The 23,446-nt window shown below is 39.6% G+C and overlaps 2 protein-coding genes across 7 annotated transcripts in view; both read left to right on the plus strand.

Moving 5' to 3' along the window:
• The window catches only part of LOC123759682 (protein ECT2), a 48,829-nt gene extending 32,538 nt beyond the window's left edge, over window positions 1–16,291 (plus strand). For 3 of the 6 annotated variants that reach the window (XM_069318276.1, XM_045744900.2, XM_045744901.2), the window contains 8 exons: window positions 27–187; window positions 437–556; window positions 3,055–3,202; window positions 4,619–4,773; window positions 5,248–5,336; window positions 6,046–6,202; window positions 11,656–11,742; window positions 11,968–16,291. In XM_069318276.1, coding sequence (XP_069174377.1) covers window positions 27–187; window positions 437–556; window positions 3,055–3,202; window positions 4,619–4,773; window positions 5,248–5,336; window positions 6,046–6,202; window positions 11,656–11,742; window positions 11,968–11,976 — 926 coding nt within the window. In that variant the 3' untranslated portion in view covers window positions 11,977–16,291. Of the gene's footprint in view, window positions 1–26; window positions 188–436; window positions 557–3,054; window positions 3,203–4,618; window positions 4,774–5,247; window positions 5,337–6,045; window positions 6,203–11,655; window positions 11,795–11,967 lie in introns of all 6 variants that reach the window. The other 3 variants (XM_069318260.1, XM_069318257.1, XM_069318286.1) reach the window with 3 other exon arrangements.
• Window positions 16,292–20,630: 4,339 nt separating this feature from the next.
• LOC123759683 (uncharacterized) overlaps window positions 20,631–23,446 on the plus strand; it is a 65,114-nt gene continuing 62,298 nt past the window's right edge. The window contains exon 1 of the mRNA XM_069318300.1: window positions 20,631–20,883. The gene's annotated coding sequence lies outside the window, so the exon portion shown is untranslated. The remainder of the gene's footprint in view (window positions 20,884–23,446) is intronic.

Here is a 23,446-nt window from a genome sequence, read left to right on the forward strand (position 1 = left end):
AATTTGCATCTTCTTTTGTTTGGCAGATATTTTGAAGCACACTGAGAAAAGCACTGCAGACCATGCGGCTTTAGAGCAAGCTCTAGACAAGATCAAATCTGTGATGACCTTCATCAATGATGATAAGCGGAAGACTGAAGCTAAATTGAAACTCTTTGAAATACACAACGACATAGAAATGTGCCCAGTAAGTTCAGAGGTCCATTTAAACTATGGTTCAAATAAAATTAAAAAGGTCAGAAGACTACTTGGGACTCTGCAGTATTGATAATTTCTTTTACTGGAGATTTTTTTGCATGTACAGTAACTGCAGCAGATAAAGATGAAACTTATGTTGTTGTAAAAATTTTAATTCAGACATTAAGTGAAGATGTAAATAGGTCTTTAAGGCATGTGCTTGTATATAAGAGAATATACACTTGCATTCTCTTTGCAGCCAAACCTGGTAGCGTCTCATCGTATGTATATGAGTAAAGTGGATGTGACCGAGCTGAGCGACTGTTGTAGTGGCCGTGGCGACACACTCACTCTCTTTCTATTCAATGATGTCCTGGAGGTGAGTGAGGGGTGACTTAAATAACTAAAATAATTAGTTGTAAACATATAATTATAGCTTGCATTGGTTTCATTGTATTGGGCATTAACTGCGATTCCATAATTTTATCATTTTTGTACATTTTTATTATTTATGACTACAAAATTGTGAATGTTAACAACTACCATAGATACACAGGTATAAAGTGCCTCAATTTAAGCAACTTTGGGTAATAATTGTGTGAAAATGCTTAATTTCTGCTTCTATGTTGCATCATGAAGTTAAGCCATCACTTGAAGACCCCACAGCAATATTAATATTATTTTAATTTTCTTTTAACATAAGCAATATTTTAACTTCATAATTTTTGTATTCTATATGAGCCAGCAGAGCTGCATGGAAAAATGCAGATGGTAGTGTGTGCAGTCTCCCTGCAACGTCACTGATGACAGACAAGCAAGTGTCACACTGCCAAACAATCGAGTTATTTATATCATGTGTTTAGATATTCATATCTGAATTTCAGATGCTTCCATAGCAGCTTAACATGATTCTCTAGACATCTTTATGCCTCCTAGTTCCAATTACATACAAAAAGAACAATAAGAAATGATGTCTGTAACTTTACTTCCTCGTGAATAATTTCATGTTGCTAGGATGCAACCCACAACAGTAGGCTAACTTCCATGTGCCTATTTACTACTAGACATCTTACACATCAGGTGTCAGGAAGTGGGTCCAAACATCTCTCCCTTCCTCAATGAGGGGAAAAGTGGGGACAGGAGAAGAATAGCTTGTGGAGAGCTAAAAAAATCATTCAAAAACATAAATTCCCACTTTAAAGAATTGAATGGTATACTCCATTGGGACAAAATTAGTTAAAGCATTTGCTTGCAAGAGTTGTATACACACTGTTCAAAAGATGGAACACATATGGAGATACAATATCTTCAAAACAATCAATCAATCCTATTTGTTAATTTTTGTCATGGTTGGCATATACTCTACTGCAGTCAATTTTTGTGGTTATGCTCTAAGTGTATGGCTGCCAGTATATAATTGAGTGATAACAAATGGTTCACAATATTTGCTATATTTCTCTGAAAGGACCAATTAACAAAGCATGTGGAGACTCATGCAGCAGATTGTACTCGAGTACTCTCACAATTTTGGACAATGACCAGGCATCTCTGCACATTCCTCATTGGTTTGCAGAGGCTGTTCACTGCTGACATTCAGAGTTTTATTTTGGGGATTCAGTTGATCTGAATCTGGCTTTGCTGCAGGTGCTTTTCCTTATTTGGGAGCAGGTGGCATTAATTTTAGCTTGTTGCACCTTGCTTTCCTGAGAGAAGGTGCTTTCAAGCTACACTGAAACATGTCAAGTCATTCTTGGCTTGCCCCAGGAAGATATATGGGGGTTTCACTGCATTTTCCCTCCTCAAGTAGTCTTTTCAGTTGCCACTTATCTGGCATTGTATGGTATGTCTTCTCAGTGGTTCAATTTGCAGGGTGTCCAACATGTTAGCAATGCCTCTTCCTGCTTCGTCCATTTGACTAATATGTAGATGGACCCCAAACTCGTTTGATTACTGATTCAGCACATTTGGCTTTACCCAGGTGACCGTCACTTGGCCATATGGAACTAGTGGTTGCTTGTGTGGCATCTTCCGTGCTATAATGATTTTGTATTTACCACACAGCGTCTGGATGGGGACTAATATGAGGTTTTTCTTGATGCCTTGAGTCTGGAGGCTTCCACATGGTGGTGGATGGCAATTGCAGGTGAAGGTTATCTTAAAGTTATTGTGAGATGATTTCGAGGCTTAGTGTCCCTGTGGCCCGGTCCTTAACCAGGCCTCCTTTTTGTTACACACCCTCGGGAAGCAGCCCATAGCAGCTATCTAACTCCCAGGTACCTATTTACTGCTAGATAACAGAGGCATCAGGGTGAAAAACTCTGCCCATTTGTTTTCACCTCCACCGGGAATCAAACCCGGAACCTCAGGACTACGAATCCGAAGAGCTGTCTACTCAACTGTCGGGCCCCCATAATTACTGAATGAGTAATTATGAAATCTTAATCTCCTATGATCCCAAAATGTGATTTTTGTGTCACATGACTGTGCCTCTCATAGACATTCTTGACTTTTCTTCAGAGCCTGCCTAGCATCTTCCATGATCTTGTGAAGACATTTGAAAAGTTCTGTTTAATACATACTGATAAAGCAATTCTTATCCTAGGCAGCAACAAAATTGATCTGTAATCCTGTACAGTCACTATTTAATGGTCAGCTTTGCCTATGCTGGGTCTTTTTTTCTACAAAATAAGGCCCTTTTAGTAAATAAAAGTAGTAAATTAGATAGTAAATTAGATCAGTTAGATAGTAAAATGAGGTGTAAATTAGAGTTAGCTATTTACTGATAAGTAAGCCAATTTTTCCTGCTGCATATTTCCCTTGCATCTGATGTGAAAATTTACTGTTTAATAATTTTAAGTAATCAAATTGTATTTTCAGATATGTAAGAAGAAAAGTAAATACAACAGCATTAAAAGTCCTAGTAGAGCCAACCTGCATTCCTTTAAAACCATCAAAACCTACAAGCATCTTGAAATGATGAACTTGGCACACATCAAGAGAATTGTTGACATCCGAGAAACTGAAGGTTAGCAGTGTGATATATACCATTTATTACGGTATTGAGTATCCAAGATTGAGGATCATTTATGATTTTGACCCCCTCTCCTTCTGGGCTCTACTTTTAATTGATTTTTATATACATTTCATACACATTAGTAACACCGTAATGGATTAGCCTTGTAGGCACGACCTTGATGTACAGAGGACTGGGTTGCGGGTACTGAATGCTTTGATAACCCTTGACTTCATGCCACCTACATATTTTCTGTGCATGACAATCCATTAACTCCCATTTTTCTTCATATTAAAAGTCTACCTGGGAGCTGCAGATCTTGGGGGAGGGGGGGCTCTATTCCTCACTTTTTTTTATGGGAAATAGAGGCAAGTGAGAATCCACTGAATCTGCTAGGCAGTTTTTGGTATGGCTAAGTGAGTATTGAAGGGTCAGTATCTCTGTCCCTGGAATATCAGTCTCCATCTGTATACACTTTACATGTTACCCTTGAGGTCATCGCAGTAGTTACACCTCGCCCGATTGGGCTTCATTGTTGGTGTGGTTGCATGGGAGTGTCATAAGGGTTAGCTCTAAACAAATATTTTCAACTACTCTCCTTGTGGCTTATTAGTCTTCCCTGAGTCTTCTGTGTGTTACAGGTTTTAGGGAGGGGGTTCAATTATATACATAGTTCTTTTGGTTGTCTGTCTCTGTCATTTGTGTTTCCCTAAAAGCCTCGTTTAGCTGTAACGGGGGAAGACACTTTTCGCTTCCTTTCCCTTGCCCTTTTCTCCTTTCCTGATTTTCTGGATCTACTTGGGAAAGCATGTTCCCTATTATATTCTTCAGCTTCATCTTTCCAACCAATAGAAATGGGTAACATGTCCCTAGTCCGCAGGGGGACCTGTTAAATTTTGGGTAGAGTTGAGGGATAAAGTATACTTTGTTAGTCATTCCTGCATCCCCTGTTGTAGCGAATGGACATCTGGGGCCAGATTCACGAAGCCAGTACTAACGAATGTGTACATCTTTCCTCAATCTTTGAGGGCTTTGGTTACATTTATTTAACAGTTTATAAGCATGAAAACTTCCCAATCAACTGTTGTTATTGTTATAAACAGCCTCCTGATGCTTTGGAGCTTATTAACTGTTTAATAATTGTAAACAAAGCTGCCAAAGATTGAGAAAAGACATACTGGTTCGTAAGTGCTTGCGTAACTGCTTCGTGAATCTGGCCCCTGGCTTTTGGGTGCTCTAATAGTTGCTGTTGTGGGGACAAGGCTTTTCTGACTTCCCAGTAGTGTTTGGTGTGTTAGTGTCTTCACTTGTTTTTATTTTGTTCTGTGAACTGATGCAATATTTTGAGGCGAGAATTTAAGATGTGTTAGAGAGCTCCATTAATCGGTGAAAAGGGGTAAATGTTATTATTTACTTTTATTCCAACAGATTGTCATAATGTATTTGCCTTAGTTATCCGAAGTAATCAGGAACTAAAGGAGCGTCTCTTCACGTTTACCCTATTACAAGAGGATACTCCCAAGTCAAGTTTTCTTAAGACGTTATGTCGAACAGTTGCAAATATCGCTTGTAGAAATGACGTGGTAAGTACCTGGACTAGTGTATTTGTCTTTTTGTGTGTGTGTGTGTGTTTGTGTACAATTTTTTCAGCCAAAAGTAGTTCAAAGCAAAGACTTGCTTTCTCATTTATTTCTTACTGTATTTATATTTAAAACTAATGAATTTTCCTCAAGGACTTCATCTAGTCCATTCCTGTGGTAAGTTTGGTCATTATGATGTGCTTAATTGGACTGTGTGAATTATTGGATTACTTTTACATACTATTACTGCTACCACATAACCCTTTATTAGGTCTTATTTTTTATTTAAGTTGAACTTAAGCAGTTCTACCTAAATAAAACAATAACAGTTTTTCTGTAATCCTTGCTTCAAACAGTTCTGTATTTTTCATCTATTCTTGGGTAGTGTCTTCCTTTTGATCATGAAGTTGAAAATGTTATGATAATGATGCAGAGCTTTGCATAAATAATGGTTTCTTTATTACTAATTCATTTCAGGAAAATTTCCTGGTGTCTATGGATCCACACCATCTTGATATCGAGACTAGCGATGTTAGCCTTACCAACGCACTAAGTAAAGCTCTCAGGTAATTAATGTTTGTGTTGAATATAGTTCTAATGAACTCATTGCATTTACATGTTACTCTCAATGTACCTGCATGCTGTGCACGCAATGTATCCATGCCATCACTTGTTGCAACTCTGTCTGCAAGTGTAACATCATATTGTTATATGTGTTGATTCAGTCATCATTTATAACTTGTATGATGTGCCATAACACCAACAGTGTGCTAACACAGAAATGCAAGGAAGCAGTGGTAAGTTTATATCTTACGATATGAAGCAGTACAGTTCATATCTCAGGAGGGAAGTAACAGCAAGAAGTAACTTTGCTGCTAAAAGAACAGCAGCAAACCCATAGCTCATCAGTACTCACCTAATGCAAAATTCAACCTACTAATTCTAATTCTAGCAACATACTCGCCTAATACAAAATTTAACATACTAATTCTAAAAAAAATTAAACATACTTAGAAACACTATCAAGTGATACATGAAAGTTAACAACAATAAAACAAACTGCTATTTTAACTAAGAGAAAACATTTAGATTAATAACAATACAAGTACAAGCTAGAGTTTGTATACTAGGTAATTTCAACTGGCTGCCTGTGTGTTGTGTTTGTGAAAATGTGTTTATAAATATAAAGTATACTGTATTTATTTAAGGTTCAACTTATTAATAGTTTCATTATGATGCATATTGCATAAACATTAATCACATATTATGTTTCAGATTCGCAACACGGACAGGAAGGAAAGTAAGCAGAGCTTTCAGCTTCAATAAGTCGCCTAGCAAATTAAAAAGAGCAGTCTCCACAGTAATGAGTCCTTTTGGTACACTGCCACAACATTCATCTATGAGAGGAGCAACAAGTGTTAATAATCTTGCTGTAAGTGCTGTAATTAGTACTGTACATAGAAAATAATATTGATGATTTTAACATACAAATGTATTTTTCTGGATGGTGGTGGTAATGTATTAAGAACCCAGGCAATTGACTGGTCTGGACATTCCCTAATTTTTAGTTCTTTGAGTTGAAACTATTATACTCTACTTCTGCAGTCAGTTTTTATACTCGTATGGGAGTAATAGAAGGCCTTCCTGGATCGGTGGTCGGGTCCGTTCCTTTAGGCACACATTATCGTGTGTGTGTTTGCAGCTGTGTAGCATTGGGCTCTGTGCTCCAACTCTACTCCAACTGCTACCTGGTATTTCATGTCCTGAACCATGGGGAGACTGCTTTGGTGTATTGCCCTGTGGGGCTGGATGCTTTGGGTAACTCTGCTTCTGAATTTTTGGGGTTTGGTTCTGCATGCAGTTCATGTGTGGGGGAGGGGGATGCCCAATTTTCTCTGGAATGATTTATCTTATTTTTGTCCAATTTCCACAAAGTGGTTGGTGCCTTCCTTTGATAATTACCTTACCTTGCCTTCCACAAAGTGGACCGTTAACAACGTGTCCTTCCATTGATTCTGCGAAATGCTTGGTTGCCTCGAAGAGGACTTCTTTGCGTCAGCATGGAACCAGCCTCTTCCCGCCTATGTGGCTATCAGCAACTTGTGCCTAATGCTGTCACCTCTTATTGTTCACCATTGACAGCTCTACTCTTGCTTGACTTGCCTTGCCAGGGGCCCTGACAATTGGGTGGACAGCGCTCCGGGTTCGTAGTCCTACGATTCCGAGTTCGATCCCCGGTGGAAGCGGAAACAAAATGGGCAGAGTTTCTTTCACCCTGATGCTCCTGTTCACCTAGCAGTAAATAGGTACCTGGGAGTGCCTGGAAAAAAAGGAAGGCCTGGTTGAGGACCGGCTGCGGGGACGCTAGGCCCTGAAATCATCTCAAGATAAGAAGATGCTTTTGACATCGATACGTCATCGGTTTTGTTTTGCAAGTTATCGCCAGAGTTCTTCACTTCTGGCCTGCTCATGCTGCTCGTGAGCCATCCTGGTGTTTTGATGGGTGTTGAGGTTTTGCTCCCCGCTTCGGCTTGCAGTTTTCCCTTCGGCTCTTCTCCGTAGCAAGGGGTTATGTTTCTTTGGCCTGTGTATGCATTTTGTTCATTTGCAGCCATGTTCATCCTCTCTGGCAAAGAATGAGTCGGTATGTTTCTGGAGGTGTCCCTTAGTAATTGCTTAGTGATTTTCCTATACCATGCTAGGGAAAGGGATATTTCCTTATACAGTACTGTATTATAGTTGTGTTGGTTGGTGTCGTGTTGTCGTTGTGATCCTTCTCTACAGACAACCCAACCCACAACTCGGTGGAGTGTTTATACTTTACCAGGAGATCACCCTGGGCGCTTCTGGCTCTTGGAGAGGGGCTCAACGTCACACGTTTAGGGGATGCGGCTCCAATACTTAGCCTCGTTGTCACGTGCACACACCCACTCGAGCCGTTGTGACTCCCCACTCTCTCCTTAGGTGATATGATCTCCTCAATCCCCTTTTGACTTATTAGTATTACCTTCTACCCTGTCCACAGCAGTGGTTCTTGGTACTTTCTCTTTCTTTACTATTTCCTGGGAAGCCTCACTAGGACAAGGGCAAACACCAGCAAATTGGAATAAATTTACTGGACAAAGCACATACACAATACATACACACATATAATAATAATGAATCCTATACTCTATACTATTACAACCAGGTTGCTCTCCAACACCATCAGAACTCTATTATCAGTTTACCAAGTGGTATCCTATCTTCTGATTCACCACCTGATACTATCAACCTCCTCAAGTAGATCAAGTCTACATACACTGTTGCACTATCAGCAAGAGAATATATATATATATCTATAAACGTGTACAAGGAAAATCAGCAGGTGAATGCACTAACATATATCAGTATAAATGTTCCTTGATACACAACAATGATCAATCGATCACCCTATCAGTTCTAGAACACATACATTTGTAGGTAATCCAGCCTACGACTGTAACTCTAAACTTCAATATAAAACACTCCTTGACATAAGAATGCAAACAATCACTCGCCTCTCATTGCGTCTTGCACGCTAGTGACAAACAAACACTATCACTTCCCTACAAGTAATCCACCAGAACTTCCCTTCCACCTCTGGAAGTTCACTACCCTGATCTCTTCAGGTTCTTCTGGGCTTAACTACCAGGATCCTCTGCAGCTCCTCCAGGCTGCTACCATGAAGTTTCCTTGAGCAACTACGATGCTTCACCACTTCTGCTAGGTTCCTCCACAGCTCTCTTGGCTGCTACACCATGAAGTTCCCTCGAGCAACTATGGTGCTTCACCACCTCTACAGAAGCACGTGACACTCCTCTTCACTGCTTCTCCTCCACTAGAGTCTCATCAATTACTTCATCTGTGCTGGCTTCGAAGTTCTCAGCAACTTCTTCCCCAAAGACAAACCTGCAACCCATCGACACTCCAATGAAAATGTTTCCCCTTTAACACATAAACAAAAATAATCACACAATGTTTGCCTTAAACCTCTATCTGTCCTCTACATACTGTGAGAGTGGACTTCCCCGTTGGGCAGGTCCATGCTCCACCTTGCCTGGCGGGCATCACACTGGGAGGGTCCTCCGCCGTCAGGAGCCGGGCTCCCTCAGTTGCCTGCCAGCGCTCAGAGGAGACAGATGTCGCTCCGTGTTCCTCCCTCTCCACTCTTATTTCAGGCTTTCTGCCTCACCAAAACATGTCTAACTTATCAATAAACATTGCTACTGTCGCTGGGCGCACACACGACCAACTACAAGCAATCACTATGAACTGGCGTATATCGTGCTTACCACAGATTATCTGGTCGAGGGCGCTCCTCCCTCTGACGAAGCCTGGTCAGGGCGCTGCCACGGCCCACGATAATGTCTCTGGGCGGTTTAATAAACACTCCTCGTCGCCCAGGACTTGAGACCACAATGTTCTCGGCTCGATTCCACAGCTGGCACGTCTGCACACTTCTCTTCTCTTCGAGATATATCACTAGGGGTTCCCTTCTGACGGGAGCTCAACGGAGCGCGGCTTTCCCCCTGCGATGTCTGGCCTCAAGTGAAGTCAAAGCCCTCCAGAAGCGAGCCTCACGCCTCCAGCAAAATATCCACATCTCCTAACCAGTCATTTATCTGTTTCCTTATTTACTGCCCATAATCTTAAATTGTTATTTGAATCCAACAAACTATTTTACATCTGTGTTATCGCCTCTATACTTCCTAGACCTTCCGGTTAGGTCAGGCTTGCTGAATAACTCTCAAGGGGGAGACTCGTTTCTCCTGCAGGCTGAGATCATAACAACTGATACAGGCATATTTTCCCTATACCATGATAGATCATTCCCTACACATTGATTTCTCCCCTTAGTGATTTCACTATGCCGTGTCGTGGTACAGTTGACTAGACCATGTCTGGAAACATCCAGCGCATAGGTCCAAATCCTCATCAATGCCCATGTGAATTTGTTAACCTATATAATGACTGATGTGATTTCTTAGTATGGAGCAATATCGGCACAATATCTTCAGGGAGCCACCGGGGCTCTACCAGACAGAGGCGTTTCATTACATTCAATGCTGGATCTTTCTGATTCTGTTTCTTTTTTATCCTTTTACTTTATATTTTCTTCTTTACATTATCACTTGCTTTGGGCACACAACTACATGCATGCCTCAACTGCTTCACATTTACATTAACTAAACCAGCATGCAGAATTTTTTTTAACAAAGACACTGCTCCATCAGGAGCACTCAACCCTTAAACTACTGTTGTCATTCTCAAACAGTTGACCTGTGGTGCCCTTGTCGTTTGTGAATGATTTAATCAGCCTTTTAATATTCAAAGATCCTAAATACTATATGTGGTTGTTATTCTACACTAGAGATTGCTGGCAGTCATTTGCCATATTGGTAAAATCCTGAAAGCCTCGGCTATCTTCCTGGGCATTAGTAAAAAAAATTGGCACATATAAATAATAACTTGATAATAGTCCAGGGCGGATCGAAATGTTATCGTCGTCTTCAATTTCTTGTGTGTGGTTTGGTCAACATTTTTCAGCCACGTTATTGTGGCTCATCATCTGCAGGCGATGAGTCACAATAACGTGGCTGAAGTATGTTGACCAGACCACACACTAGAAAGTGAAGGGACGATGACGTTTCGGTCCATCCTGGACCATTCTCAAGTCGATGAACCTCTGCATTGCTCATCATTTGCATTGGCACACATGTTTCAGGTGTTTGTATCACCATCCATTTACTGACACCTATGGTTGGAAGCAGTGACGCCATGCAAAATTTTGAGAACCTTCATGGGCAAGGATGATATTTGTGAATATGGAAAATTCTGTTTACAAATAGTTAACTTAAAATTATATTTTCAGAATATGAGTCAACATTTATTCACCCCGCTATAAAAAGAATGAATTTAAAAGGTGCAAATATAAAAAGAATGAATTTAAACAAAAATAATTATGGGTTCCTAGAATGAAACCTAGAAAACAATGCACAGTTTGAGGTCAGTGCAAGGTCAAGTAGAGATTTTTTTCCATGATCTGGGAATGCATTTTAACAATATTAGAAGGAAAAAAATAGAATTTTTTTTGTCCTCGCACTTCAGGGCGTTGTCTCGTATAAACGGGCACAGCCCAAGGGGTTAGGAATGAGGCATTCCAAAAGGGAAAATGAAGTTAAAATTACAGTACTGTATATAGTAGATAAAATAAATATATTTATTATTTTATTTATAATAAATATTAAGTGATATTAATATATAAACATGTACTGTTTGTGGATGAAATTTAAATTGCTTGCTTAAAACGCTTCTCTCTTGGCCTCTGGAGAGTCTAACCGAACTAGTTTTTCCAAGAGTTCTCAACATTGAGAATCGTCTAAAATTTCACAGGGGAAGTTAGAATGCAACTTTGTAGTATGAGTTGATTTACTGTGTAAATAAACTTAGCAGTTATGAATTTTCAGTGAAAAACTGGCTTGCTACTGTTTTCTTGTTATACTACCTAACCCCCCACTAATTCAAATTCAAATTGCTTTAAAAGTAAACTATTGCATGCAGGTGATGAGTCACAATAACGTGGCTAAAGCATGTTGACCAGACCACACACTAGAAGGTGAAGGGACGACGATGTTTCGATCCGTCCTGGACCATTCTCAAGTCGGTTTTAAGCAAGCAATCGACTTGAGAATGGTCCAGGACGGACCGAAAGGTCGTCGTCTTTTCACCTTTTAGTGTGTGGTCTGGTCATCAATAAACTATTGCATGTAACCAATAAACGCCTGGTACTGTAACTTGGCATCGGCATTGCTAACACGCAGCATCTGGCATGCATGTACTAACATTGCTTCTCTTCTCTTTCAGGATTTGTCTCTCTCAGGGACCCCTCCCACTGGGGGCTTTGCTCAGCCCATGGCCACTCCCACTTCCCGCAGACGCCCCCTCAAACACGTATGATTCATCGTGGGAGGTTAATGTTTAAGCATCCATGCTTGAAGTTGATGTAATGGCAACTGAAGCTTGATGTTCTGGAGAATATAATTTCCCCCTGATAACTTATGATAGACAAATATTCTAACTACCACACATGGAGCAGCCTGGCTTCTGGCCTTGTTGCTGTTATTGATGGTGGACTTGTGGTGCTATGTATGCTCATTTCAGTACTTTTTTCCCCAGGCACACTGAGGACTGCACTCCTGACTTTCTCAGTGGAATAAGGGCACAATGGAGACCTGGATAAAGGACTTGGGTATAAAACTGCCTACTTACTCACTTGGTGTATCCTGCATAAACTGGTGAAACTCAAGGATGCCAGCCATAAGGTTATCTTAGTGCTGTGTTAATAGATAATGTAATGCCAAATGTACCATTAGTACAATACCAGTGCTATACCAAACAAATTGTCAGTTTGAGTGAATGTATATTTTTAAAACAATGTGACTGACAAACATTTTCAAGTACTGTAGTAACAACTCACTCATGATAATATTAATATTCATAATAATAAAACATTCATACTGAATGTCTTATTAAACTTATTTGTATGTTTGTTTTTCTGGCAAAAATGTGAATATTAAATTAACTACAATGAGTACAAAACTTGTATACTTAAAGTAATTAGTGCACAAATTATGTAGTCTGCAGTTCGATACCAGGTTCCTCGTAATGAAAAATAATTTTTTGTGAATATTGGTGCTGAAAATCCTTCATATATTGAAGTCTGGGGGTGTCAGCTATGTAAGATTGCCAGTAATATAAATCAGCAATATTTTTGTATTACCAAGAAATTTTGTTTGTTAAGTTTTGAATTAAATGGATAAAGTTTTTTTCTAATTTGATATTGCCTATTACCTGGAATAAAGAGTATTTACGTAACATCCAAAGGAAGGGCGGTGGAGAACATATTGTCCTTACACGTTTCAGTGTGTGTGTAGGGCTCTTGGCAGCTTTCATTGCTAAAACATATGAAAGAATGGAACAGTGCTGTCTGCTGAAGTTGTACTTTTATATTTATATATAAATACATATATATACCGGTATATATATTATGTACATTTGAGTTGTGAATAAGAATGATAAGAGCCTTAACTCAAACTATGCTTATTTTTTTTATTTTTTTTTTTAACTTTAATCTATTTTTAGGGTTATTCCATTTTTATGCGAGGCGACCCTCATTCTCTATACTCATTAATTCACTGCAAGTAAATGGGGCTGGCTGTAATTCTAATATAACCAGTTTAACATGCAGATGTCTTAAGCAAGTGTTGTGAGCAGTGCTGATGTATATATGTTGAAGTGACTTGTGGAGATGGCCAGCCACTAACATATTGGGAGAGAACTTGGTACATCCCACCTTTCCCTGTGAGCATGTCTATGAATGACAATGCGAGTCATACTTAAGTGTACATTTGAGTAAGCTATCTTATCGTTACTTGAAATATTAATTGCTAGCGTTATTAATAGAATTAAACGTTATGTACATCTGTAATGACTATGGAATATGGCAGCTGTTATTTAAAGTTAACTCATTGTAAAAACTAATAAATAATTTGGGTTTATTTGGCATGGTTGATGTTTTATAAATTCTTTGGGATAATGCAACTTGGTTTTTGTTTCAATGCAGCTTGAACAATTATTTATTATTAAAAAGAGGCTTCCAAGGCTAAGATAATACTGCAGGTTAGCTGTCATACCACTATGTCAAAACTAGATGTCAGACCACCAGTAGATATTATTTGATGTGGAATGGTTGACATTACAGGTGCCTTGTTATTTGTGTACATGGAAACTTCAATATTTGTATATTCTACAGCCTTTTGGTAAGATGTATGACATTTTGCATTTCTGTAATATAAAGTAAGTTACTTTGATGCCTTCCAAAACAAAACATAAAGTATTGTGTTAGCAAGAACTTTAAAATGTTTAATAATCTGGGGAGGTAAAAGTCCATTTACATGTTTATTGATACCTTGTTTTTTCTGGGTCCCATCCATCCCCCCATCTCCTCCATCTATGAAGGGGCAGCCACATATATATATCATCTTGCCCAAACATTTCCAATGCCTTATAAATGTCAAATCTTTTAAAAGAACTCTCAAAAATGTTTGGCCAACAATTCTACCTAGTGGTTTGACTATTATATATCTGAAGCAATTGACTCTTGCCCTGTAACAAATTTCACACCACTTGCTCAAAAGCCACAGTAATTACCACATTTCTGAGCATTTCTGAGTGTTTAGTGTTACAATATCAGACTTGAATGTTTGTATTACGCATACTCGGTTACATTTTTTTGGTGAATTATGACACTTTTGAGCATCTTTTTATGTATTGCTCTAAATTATTGAAAGTATTATGTGCTCTTTTTAACCATACGTGGATATTATAACATTTAAGATCAGGTAAGCTGTATTTTCGTTATGTGGTGTCCATTGCATCTATTTTCTTATTTTCGTTTTGTATTTTATCCCATCTCTGTCCTTTGTGCTAGGACTCTTAGTACAGAATTTGACCAGTGTTCCTCTTGATTATCTGTCACAAATCTTTCCAGTCATCATCATTTGTTTTCTGTCATTGCATTTAAATATTATGATAGAAGCATAATTGATAAGGCTCCTAGTCGCTTTGCACATAGATCATTTTCTTCTTTAGGTCTCTTTTTTTCGGAGGCAAATTTGGCAATTGGTACATTCTACATAAGCCCAATTTCACCATATTTCCCATTTATAAACTAGTAATGATAACGGTATAAATTGTAAATAATCTCCCATATCTTGAGTCGTCTTTGTTGCCGAGATAAGACATCAGAGAGTATCACTTGCCTAAGATGTCTCTGAAAACTGTCACTGAATTCATCATTGTACATCATCATTTTCCTGTGGGCAGCAGATGTAAATTTTCAACTGGTTGCAGATATATATATATATACATAAAGATTTACCTCTTCAAAATATCCTTCTTAATTTGAATAATATTAACTTTCAGTGTTCCTAATGCTTTACAATTTATTTCATTGCATATCTTTAAGATGGAGGAAGTGTCTTGTGCTGTATATGAAAGTGGCTTCTAAGGTAGCTCTCGGAGATTAAAAAATACACTTTGGTTAATCTGTATAAATTCTCAGATTGGCTTTTGATTTACCAGCCAAAGCATTTTAAATGTTGCATTTTTTATAGAAAAAGTGGTTATGGCTTTTGTTAAATATTATTAGCAAATAGATAGTTTGCATAATGAGTATACCTTGTATCTACAGGTATATTTGGCCAAATACCAAGTATATACGTACAAATTTTAAAGCACGTCTTCCTGAATGAACAAACATTAACATAGCGGGCACCATATCCAAGAGTAATGTTAATTCAACATTAATGTTACTCTTGGATAGTATGGCCACTGAGCAGTGGGACAGTATCATGGACAGTATTACAAAGTTGAGAAATCTAGAGAAAGTTTAGGAATATTGTTTTTCCCGTTAATATACAGTTAAATATACAGTAAGTGGTTTCAGTAGCATTGTTTTTTCAGTAAGCTATTGAAACTGTGCAGGCGATGAGTCACAATAACGTGGCTGAAGTATGATGACCAGACCACACACTAGAAGGTGAAGGGACGACGGCGTTTCGGTCTGTCCTGGACCATTCTCAAGTCGATTATGTGTCCAAGCCATTCTCGCAATCGACTTGAGAATGGTCCAGGACAGACTGAAACGTCATCATCCCTTCACCTTCTATTGAAACGGTATTTGGCACTCAGATAAATTCAGTCAGACAATCCAATTATAAAATTATTTAAGTAAGAGAAAGACTTTAGACCAATTAATTTTACCACAATTTGCCAGTAAGTTACAGGTAAAATTTTTATTCCATCTTGTATTTGAGATACTTGGAGAGAGAAGTGCAGCAAGTCAGGCAATCCTTTGCAAGCGTTCATTAATAAGGTACGGCCAGTAATGCCTAGAACACTGCATCACATGCTACCTGAAAGATTTCATACCTCGTTGATGTTTATTCCGACTCGTTATGTAATTAGTGTATGGTAATATGGTGGTTAATTTTAACATCCTTTCCATATCATTAATGATATTTTGATTCATCTCTGTTGAAAGTTACCTGTAATTTTGTTTTCTTTGTTATTAATAAATTGGTTGAATAGTGAGCATCATTGGTGTATTATCTCTTAATGTGATCTTTCATGATGAGTGTTCCTAGTTAAGCAGAATTTGTTCATATGCAGCATACACAACCGAATTTTTCTTCTCTTGTGATGAACTTAAAAGACAAAACTTTTATTTTCATTACATAATAAGAGCTTAACATAGCTGTCCCAAACATTCCAATATCCTTTATTTTGAGCATATATATATTTTGGTTGCCTAGGAGTGTACCAAAGTGTTCGGAAATGCAAAAAGTAAGTGTATCTTCACGAGTCTTCCACACGAGTATGTATTATGAATGATACTTAGTTTTTTCCCCTGACTTGAATAAACATCTTTTCGATTAAAGTATGTTTTATAACCTTGATTGATTCTGAACTATTAAGTACCCCAGTTGATCTCTTATTTCCTGGCCTCCCATCATAGCTGGTGCCTTGCCTTGGCAAGTGGGGGGGGGGGAGGCTTGAATGCTTCAGTGATCCAAATGGCAGTTGATGGTGACTTCCGAATCTGCTCTCTGGCCTAAGGTAATGGGTGAAACTAAAATCTTGACCTGCATCAGTCCTGCCAAGTGTTTCTGTACACAGTAACATAAATGAGAGGTTTATTGCAGCCTAGCTGGAGGGCCATTCTCTTTCCCGAGACAAGATGTCTCTTGGAGTTATACTGACTTAAATGTCTGTGTATCCAAGAAAATTATGGAGTACGGGCTAGCCTTATAAAACCTAAAAGTAAACTAATAATTTATATTACTTGAAACTGTTGTGATTATACCAATATTTGCTGTGTCGACAGCTCTAGCCACATGAGAAAAAAAGTAGTTTGTAATAGTACAGGAGAAATGAATATCAGAACCATTGACCAGGGGAAGGGGGGGCAAAATATTTTATCATCTCGACTCCGTCCCTCCTCCCCAGACAACTAGAAAATTGTGGTATTGGGCATAGATAGTTGAACAAATTTTATAGGGCACTGTCAGAGGTACCCTCTGTAGAATGGCTGCATCCTCTAACAAGTTATCAGCTTTGTAATGAAGAGAACATATGTTTGTGTCTAAATTGTTTAAGCCCTCCAAAAAATATTCGTGTATAGAACTTGTGAATGCACTGTTTATGCAATCACAAGGTGAGGTAAGTTTCTTTAGGTTTCTATACCAATCATAGGCAGTCCCAGCATTATTTAAAAGATAGTATACAATTATTGATTATTTACACACTAATGTTCCAATCCTTCAACTCATTCCTGACTAAATGGTCCAGGCATCTCGGGGTCCTGCTCAGTGACACCTAAAATAATTATAGTCTCTTGATGTTTTCTCAATTAGATTTTGACTTATTACTAAATGTATAATTTTGGTGTCAAAATTTTTGCAAATGAATTTGCTAGAGTATGGATGCAAAATTAAATGTGATTTGATAATAGAATTTGCATGACTGCTGAATATATACATTTTTATTAACATTTTAACATTCCTTATATATTTCTCGACATTCCTCATTAATTTGTCAAGGTAATAAAAATATAATATGGAAATGTGCAAACATTGTTAGTCTGTTACTGTATAAAGAAAACAAATATAACGTCATGCTTTTCTGGCAGGTAATTTACAAAGCATAGGGAAAATTCTCACAAGCAGAGCAATTATGATCTTGAGTTAGCTAGAGTTAGATCTAGAGTTATCTAACTATGATAGTTAAGCGAGATGATCTCTGAATGGTCCCCTAATAAGCTATGTCCACATTGTGCTCCAAAAAAGACAAAAAAAAATATATATGCAGTAATTTTCTGGAATTTTTCAAGACAGCAGAGTACGGATGATACATTTTAATACAACTGAAACATTGATTTGTTAAGACCTATTGTCCCTCCTGAAAAACACTTTGGGGGCTCGTAAGAGGACAACTTACCCTAATTTAAAAATGATTACATCAACATCAGTTAATTAGGATTTAGAAGTACTTTATGATTGAAAAATGGTTTAGCGACTCCTTCCCAAGGAGTCTATAAAACATTTTAAAACAATAAAATAGTTGAATATTCCCTATGCTTAGGCTGGACGGTAGAGCGATGGTCTCACTTTATGCAGGTCGCCGTTCAGTCTCCGACCTTTAAAGTGGTTTGGCACCATTCCTTCCTTCCGTCCCATCCCAAATCCTTATCCTGACTCCTTCCAATGCTATATAGTCGTAATTGTTAGCGTTTTCTCCTAATGTTTCCCTTCCTTGGGAAGGAAAATATGCTTAGATGGCAAAAGTGCCACAAGGAAACTTCTTCCCTTCGTGCAGTCATAAGAGGATAATGAGCTAAACACTTCCAACATCCCACACAGAAATCACAATAGCGTGATGCATCAAATGAACAAATCCACAAGGGCCGTGACGAGGATTCACCAAGTTCAGTAGAACTTCTGGTTTCAACTCTTTTTTTTTTTTTTTTTTCACCATGTCGTAGCTCAGTCGATTAAGGCAGCGTCTGGGATGCTCTCGGATGTAGGTTCAAATCTTCGTCACGGCCCTTGTGGATTTGTTCACTTCCAACATCAACTGTCTTTATACAGTGACTCTGTTCATTCCTATAAGGCTTTAAGGGTTTTCTTGTAGGCTGGCAGCTACTATTGGGCCAAACTAGCAAGCAAGCAAAGGTGAGCTTAGGAGACATAGGTATCTCAGTCGATTAAGGCAGCGTCTGGGATGCTCTCGGACGTAGGTTCGAACCCTCGTCACGGATTTGTTCATTAGGAGACATGGGTCTTCGTTGGGGCTGAGGAGATCCTATCTCTGAAGTGCGGCTACCAATTGAATGGTGTCCTGCAGGATGTGCATCAGATGTCCCCAGGGGGCCTGACAGCACTCTGGATTCGTAGTCCTAAGGTTCCGGGTTCGATCCCTGGCGGAGGAGGAAACAAATGGGCAGAGTTTCTTTCAATCTGATGTACCTATTCACCTAGCAATAAATAGGTACCTGGGAGTTAGACAGCTGCTACGGGCTGTTTCCTGGGGATGTGAAACAAAAAGGAGGCCTGGTCGAGGACCGGGCCGCGGGGACGCTAAGCCCCGAAATTATCTCAAAATATATCCTTGACGGACATAATTATCTCGGTGCTCATGATCTGTGGGATTTCCACTGGATGGCTCACCATTCTCGTTTGACGTGTGGCTGGAGAGAACTGCAGCATCCTTTTTTCTGAAGAAGGATGTGAAGTCCTACATTAGATAAGAAATGAGTGTTGCTATGTGTGTAATAAGCCATTGCTTAATGTGTAGGGGGAAGGGAGAGAGGGAGGGAATTATCAGGGGGGGGGGAAAGCGCCAAGCCATTACGACTATATAGCACTGGGAAGGGATCAGAATATGGATTTGGGATGGGACGGGGGGGGGGGAGGGGGAGGATTAGTGCCCAACCACTTGGACGGTCGGGGGATTGAACCACATATACACAGTTACAGCCCCGCCCCCGTGCCAGGTAAATCCACAACGGGCTCACCATAGCCTGTGCTCTTTTGGAACTTTTGTTCCGATTAGCTGAATCTAAAACAACAACAACGGGGATTGAACGCCGACCTGCATGAAGCCAGACCATCCCTCTACCGTCCACCCCAAGTGGTTGGGAGAGGGGGGGGGATGTGGATTAAACAATAGTGCATTTCTATAATGTGAGAATTGAAATAAAGAACTGAAAATTATGAAAGAATGAACATTACGAACCATCATAGTAAATGATATCTAAAGATTAAATGATCAGAAATGTGCTGAATAAATTCAATGACTTAAAGTTATAACAAAAATTATAAAAACAAATAAAAAATACTGGATAATTATTGTGTAAGTAAAGGTTTTATGAAAGGGGAACACAAGGGTAAACCTATTCTAATCTTGTCACCAAGTAGAGCAACTAAAGAGAATTTGAACGCGGGACAACAAAAATCAACATTGTACATCAATTAACAATATACCACTAGTTCATAGGGGCATCAATTAACAATATACCACTAGTTCATAGGGGCATCAATTCAAATCAAAGTATAATACTTTGTATTATATTAGTAACTGCAAGTTATAATATGATATAGAATAGTAATATACTAACACGTCTTAAAATCACAGGACAAATGGAAATTGTATATTAACTTTTCTCTTCCCATAAAGTGTAACACTTATATATTGCACTCTATAGCAATGTAGGTAAGGTTATACAATGTCCCACAATGTATAACAATGCAGGACAAAAAACAGGAGAGGCATATTCAGTTTATAAACCCATGGAACAGCCTACCTGTCAAAGCCGTAAATCCCAAAACGCCTTTAATTTCAAAATCCAACTCGACAAAATAAATCATCAGGTCCTTTGGCAAGCCGCCGGCTTCGAGGCCAATAGATAGTGGCCCTTCAAATAAATTCATGTAAACATCGACGGTATCATATAGGCTTAGGGTATTGACTCTACAAAAACACGAAGCGCACATGGCCTCTGACGTCACGGTTGAGCGGTCCAGCTTTGAGGATTAATATAAATATATTGTATTTCCAAATGTGGTGAGGAATGTGCAAGATCAAGAATAATTAAGAACGAATTGTGCGTGTGTGTGTATGTGCGTTCTTCTGTTACTCTGATTATTATGTAGAATTATGTAGAATTGTAAACACTAAAACAAGGGACGGCAGTCAGCGAGGGAGACGACCGGGCCGACCGGATCATTCAGTCATTCACACCGTTAGTTACCTGCTGGACGCGGCGGGGTGGAGACCTTCGCTGTAGTTGCTCTTCAACTTTCTGACATAACTATTTTTGTTTTATGACTTTCGACGCGTGTATCGTACTATCGTGACTAGTGATTGTAAACAGACTTATAACACGCATATGAAATGATTTCCAGGCATTCTCATAAGATAATATTGAGAATTTTGGTTTGAAAGAAGGCTGGAGCGGAACTGTCTTGTCAGGTAAGAATATTTTTGTTTTCTTAACTGAGGATAAAGGAGCGTAACTCTTGTCTGCCAGCTGGGAGTTCCTCCTGCCACAGCCCACCTGAAGCCTTGTACTCAACTTGGTCGCTAAAACACAACCCACTAATGATTTACAACCAGGTACTCTGATACTTTTGAGAGCACATGAGGGCTGGAGACGGTGCCTAGTCGACCCTCTCTGACCAAAAGATATATCTTATATCTTACGGTCAGAGAGGGGAGTCGGTCGGCCCAGCGGACAGCACACTGGATTTGTGATCCTGTGGTCTTAGGTTCGATCCCGGGCGCCGGCGAGAAACAATGGGCATAGTTTCTTTCACCCTATGCCCCTGTTACCTAGCAGTAAAATAGGTACCTGGGTGTTAGTCAGCTGTCACGGGCTGCTTCCTAGGGGTGGAGGCCTGGTCGAGAACCGGGCCGCGGGGACACTAAAGACCCGAAATCATCTCAAGATAACCTCAAGAATCAAGGTATATCATAAGAACATAAGAATGAAGGTAACTGCAGAAGGTCTATTGGCCCATACGAGGCAGCTCCTATATATCCACCAAATCTCATTCATATATATATGTCTAACCTACGCTTGAAACAATCAAGGGATCCTACTTCTATTATGTTTCACTGAAATTGATTCCACGAGTCAACAATTGTTACCGAACTATTATTTATCCAGGTCTTTCCCTAAATCTAAAATTGTACTCGCTTAGTTGTGTTTGCGGGGGTTGAGTTCTGGCTCTTTGGTCCCGCCTCTCAACCGTCAATCAACAGGTGTACAGGTTCCTGAGCCTATTGGGCCCTATCATATCTACACTTGAAACTGTGTATGGAGTCAGCCTCCACCACATTACTTCCTAATGCATTCCATTTGTCAACCACTCTGACACTAAAAAGGTCCTTTCTAATATCTCTGTGGCTCATTTGGGCACTCAGTTTCCACCTGTGTCCCCTAGTGCGTGTGCCCCTTGTGTTAAATAGCCTGTCTTTATCAACCCTGTCGATTCCCTTGAGAAACTTGAATGTGGTGATCATGTCCCCCCTAACTCTTCTGTCTTCCAACGAAGTGAGGTTTAATTCCCGTAGTCTCTCCTCGTAGCTCATACCTCTCAGCTCGGGTACTAGTCTGGTGGCAAACCTTTGAACCTTTTCCAGTTTAGTCTTATACTTGACTAGATATGGACTCCATGCTGGAGCCGCATACTCCAGGATTGGTCTGACATATGTGGTATATAATGTTCTGAAAGATTCCTTACACAAGTTTCTAAAGGCCGTTCTTATGTTAGCCAACCTGGCATATGCTGCTGATGTTATCCTCTTGATATGAGCTTCAGGGGACAGGTCTGGCGTGAAATCAACCCCCAGGTCTTTCTCTCCCTCTGACTCTTGAAGTAGTTCATCTCCCAAATGATACCTTGTATCTGGTCTCCTGCTTCCTACCCCTATCTTCATTACATTACATTTGCTTGGATTAAACTCTAACAGCCATTTGTTCGACCATTCCTGCAGCTTGTCCAGGTCTTCTTGAAGCCTCAAGCTGTCCTCCTCTGTCTTAATCCTTCTCATAATTTTGGCGTCGTCAGCAAACATTGAGAGGAATGAGTCTATACCCTCTGGGAGATCATTTACGTATATCTGAAACAGGATAGGTCCAAGTACAGAGCCCTGTGGGACTCCACTGGTGACTTCACGCCATTCTGAGGTCTCACGTACCCCTCACTGTAACTCTGCTTCCTATTGCTTAGGTACTCCCTTATCCACTGGAGCGCCCTACCAGTTACTCCTGCCTGTTTCTCTAGCTTATGCATCAACCTTTTATGGAGTACTGTCAAAGGCTTTCCGACAGTCCAAAAAAATGCAGTCCGCCCATCCTTCTCTTTCTTGCTTAATCTTTGTCACCTGATCGTAGAATTCTATCAAGCCTGTAAGGCAAGATTTACCCTCCCTGAACCCATGTTGATGGGTTGTCACGAAGTCTCTTCTCTCCAGATGTGTTACTAGGTTTTTTCTCACAATCTTCTCCATCACCTTGCATGGTATACAAGTTAAGGACACTGGCCTGTAGTTCAGTGCCTCTTGTCTGTCACCCTTTTTGTATATTGGTACTACATTAGCAGTCTTCCATATTTCTGGTAGATCTCCCGTTTCCAGTGACCTACTATACACTATGGAGAGTGGCAAGTAAAGTGCCCCTGCACACTCTTTCAATACCCATGGTGAGATTCCGTCCGGCCCAACAGCTTTTCTCACATCCAGCTCCAATAGGTGCTTCTTGACCTCATCTCTTGTAATTTCGAACCTTTCCAAGGTCACCTGGTTTGCTGCCACCTCTCCTAGCGCCGTGACTTCTCCCTGTTCTATTGTAAAGACCTCCTGGAACCTTTTGTTGAGTTCTTCACACACCTCTTTGTCATTCTCTGTGTACCTAGCTGTCCTCGCCCACCCTAAGTTTCATCACCTGTTCCTTCACTGTTGTCTTCCTCCTGATGTGACTGTGTAGTAGCTTTGGTTCGGTCTTGGCTTTATTAGCTATATCATTTTCATA

Source organism: Procambarus clarkii, chromosome 8, assembly GCF_040958095.1.
Source record: "Procambarus clarkii isolate CNS0578487 chromosome 8, FALCON_Pclarkii_2.0, whole genome shotgun sequence".
NCBI lineage: Eukaryota > Metazoa > Arthropoda > Malacostraca > Decapoda > Cambaridae > Procambarus > Procambarus clarkii.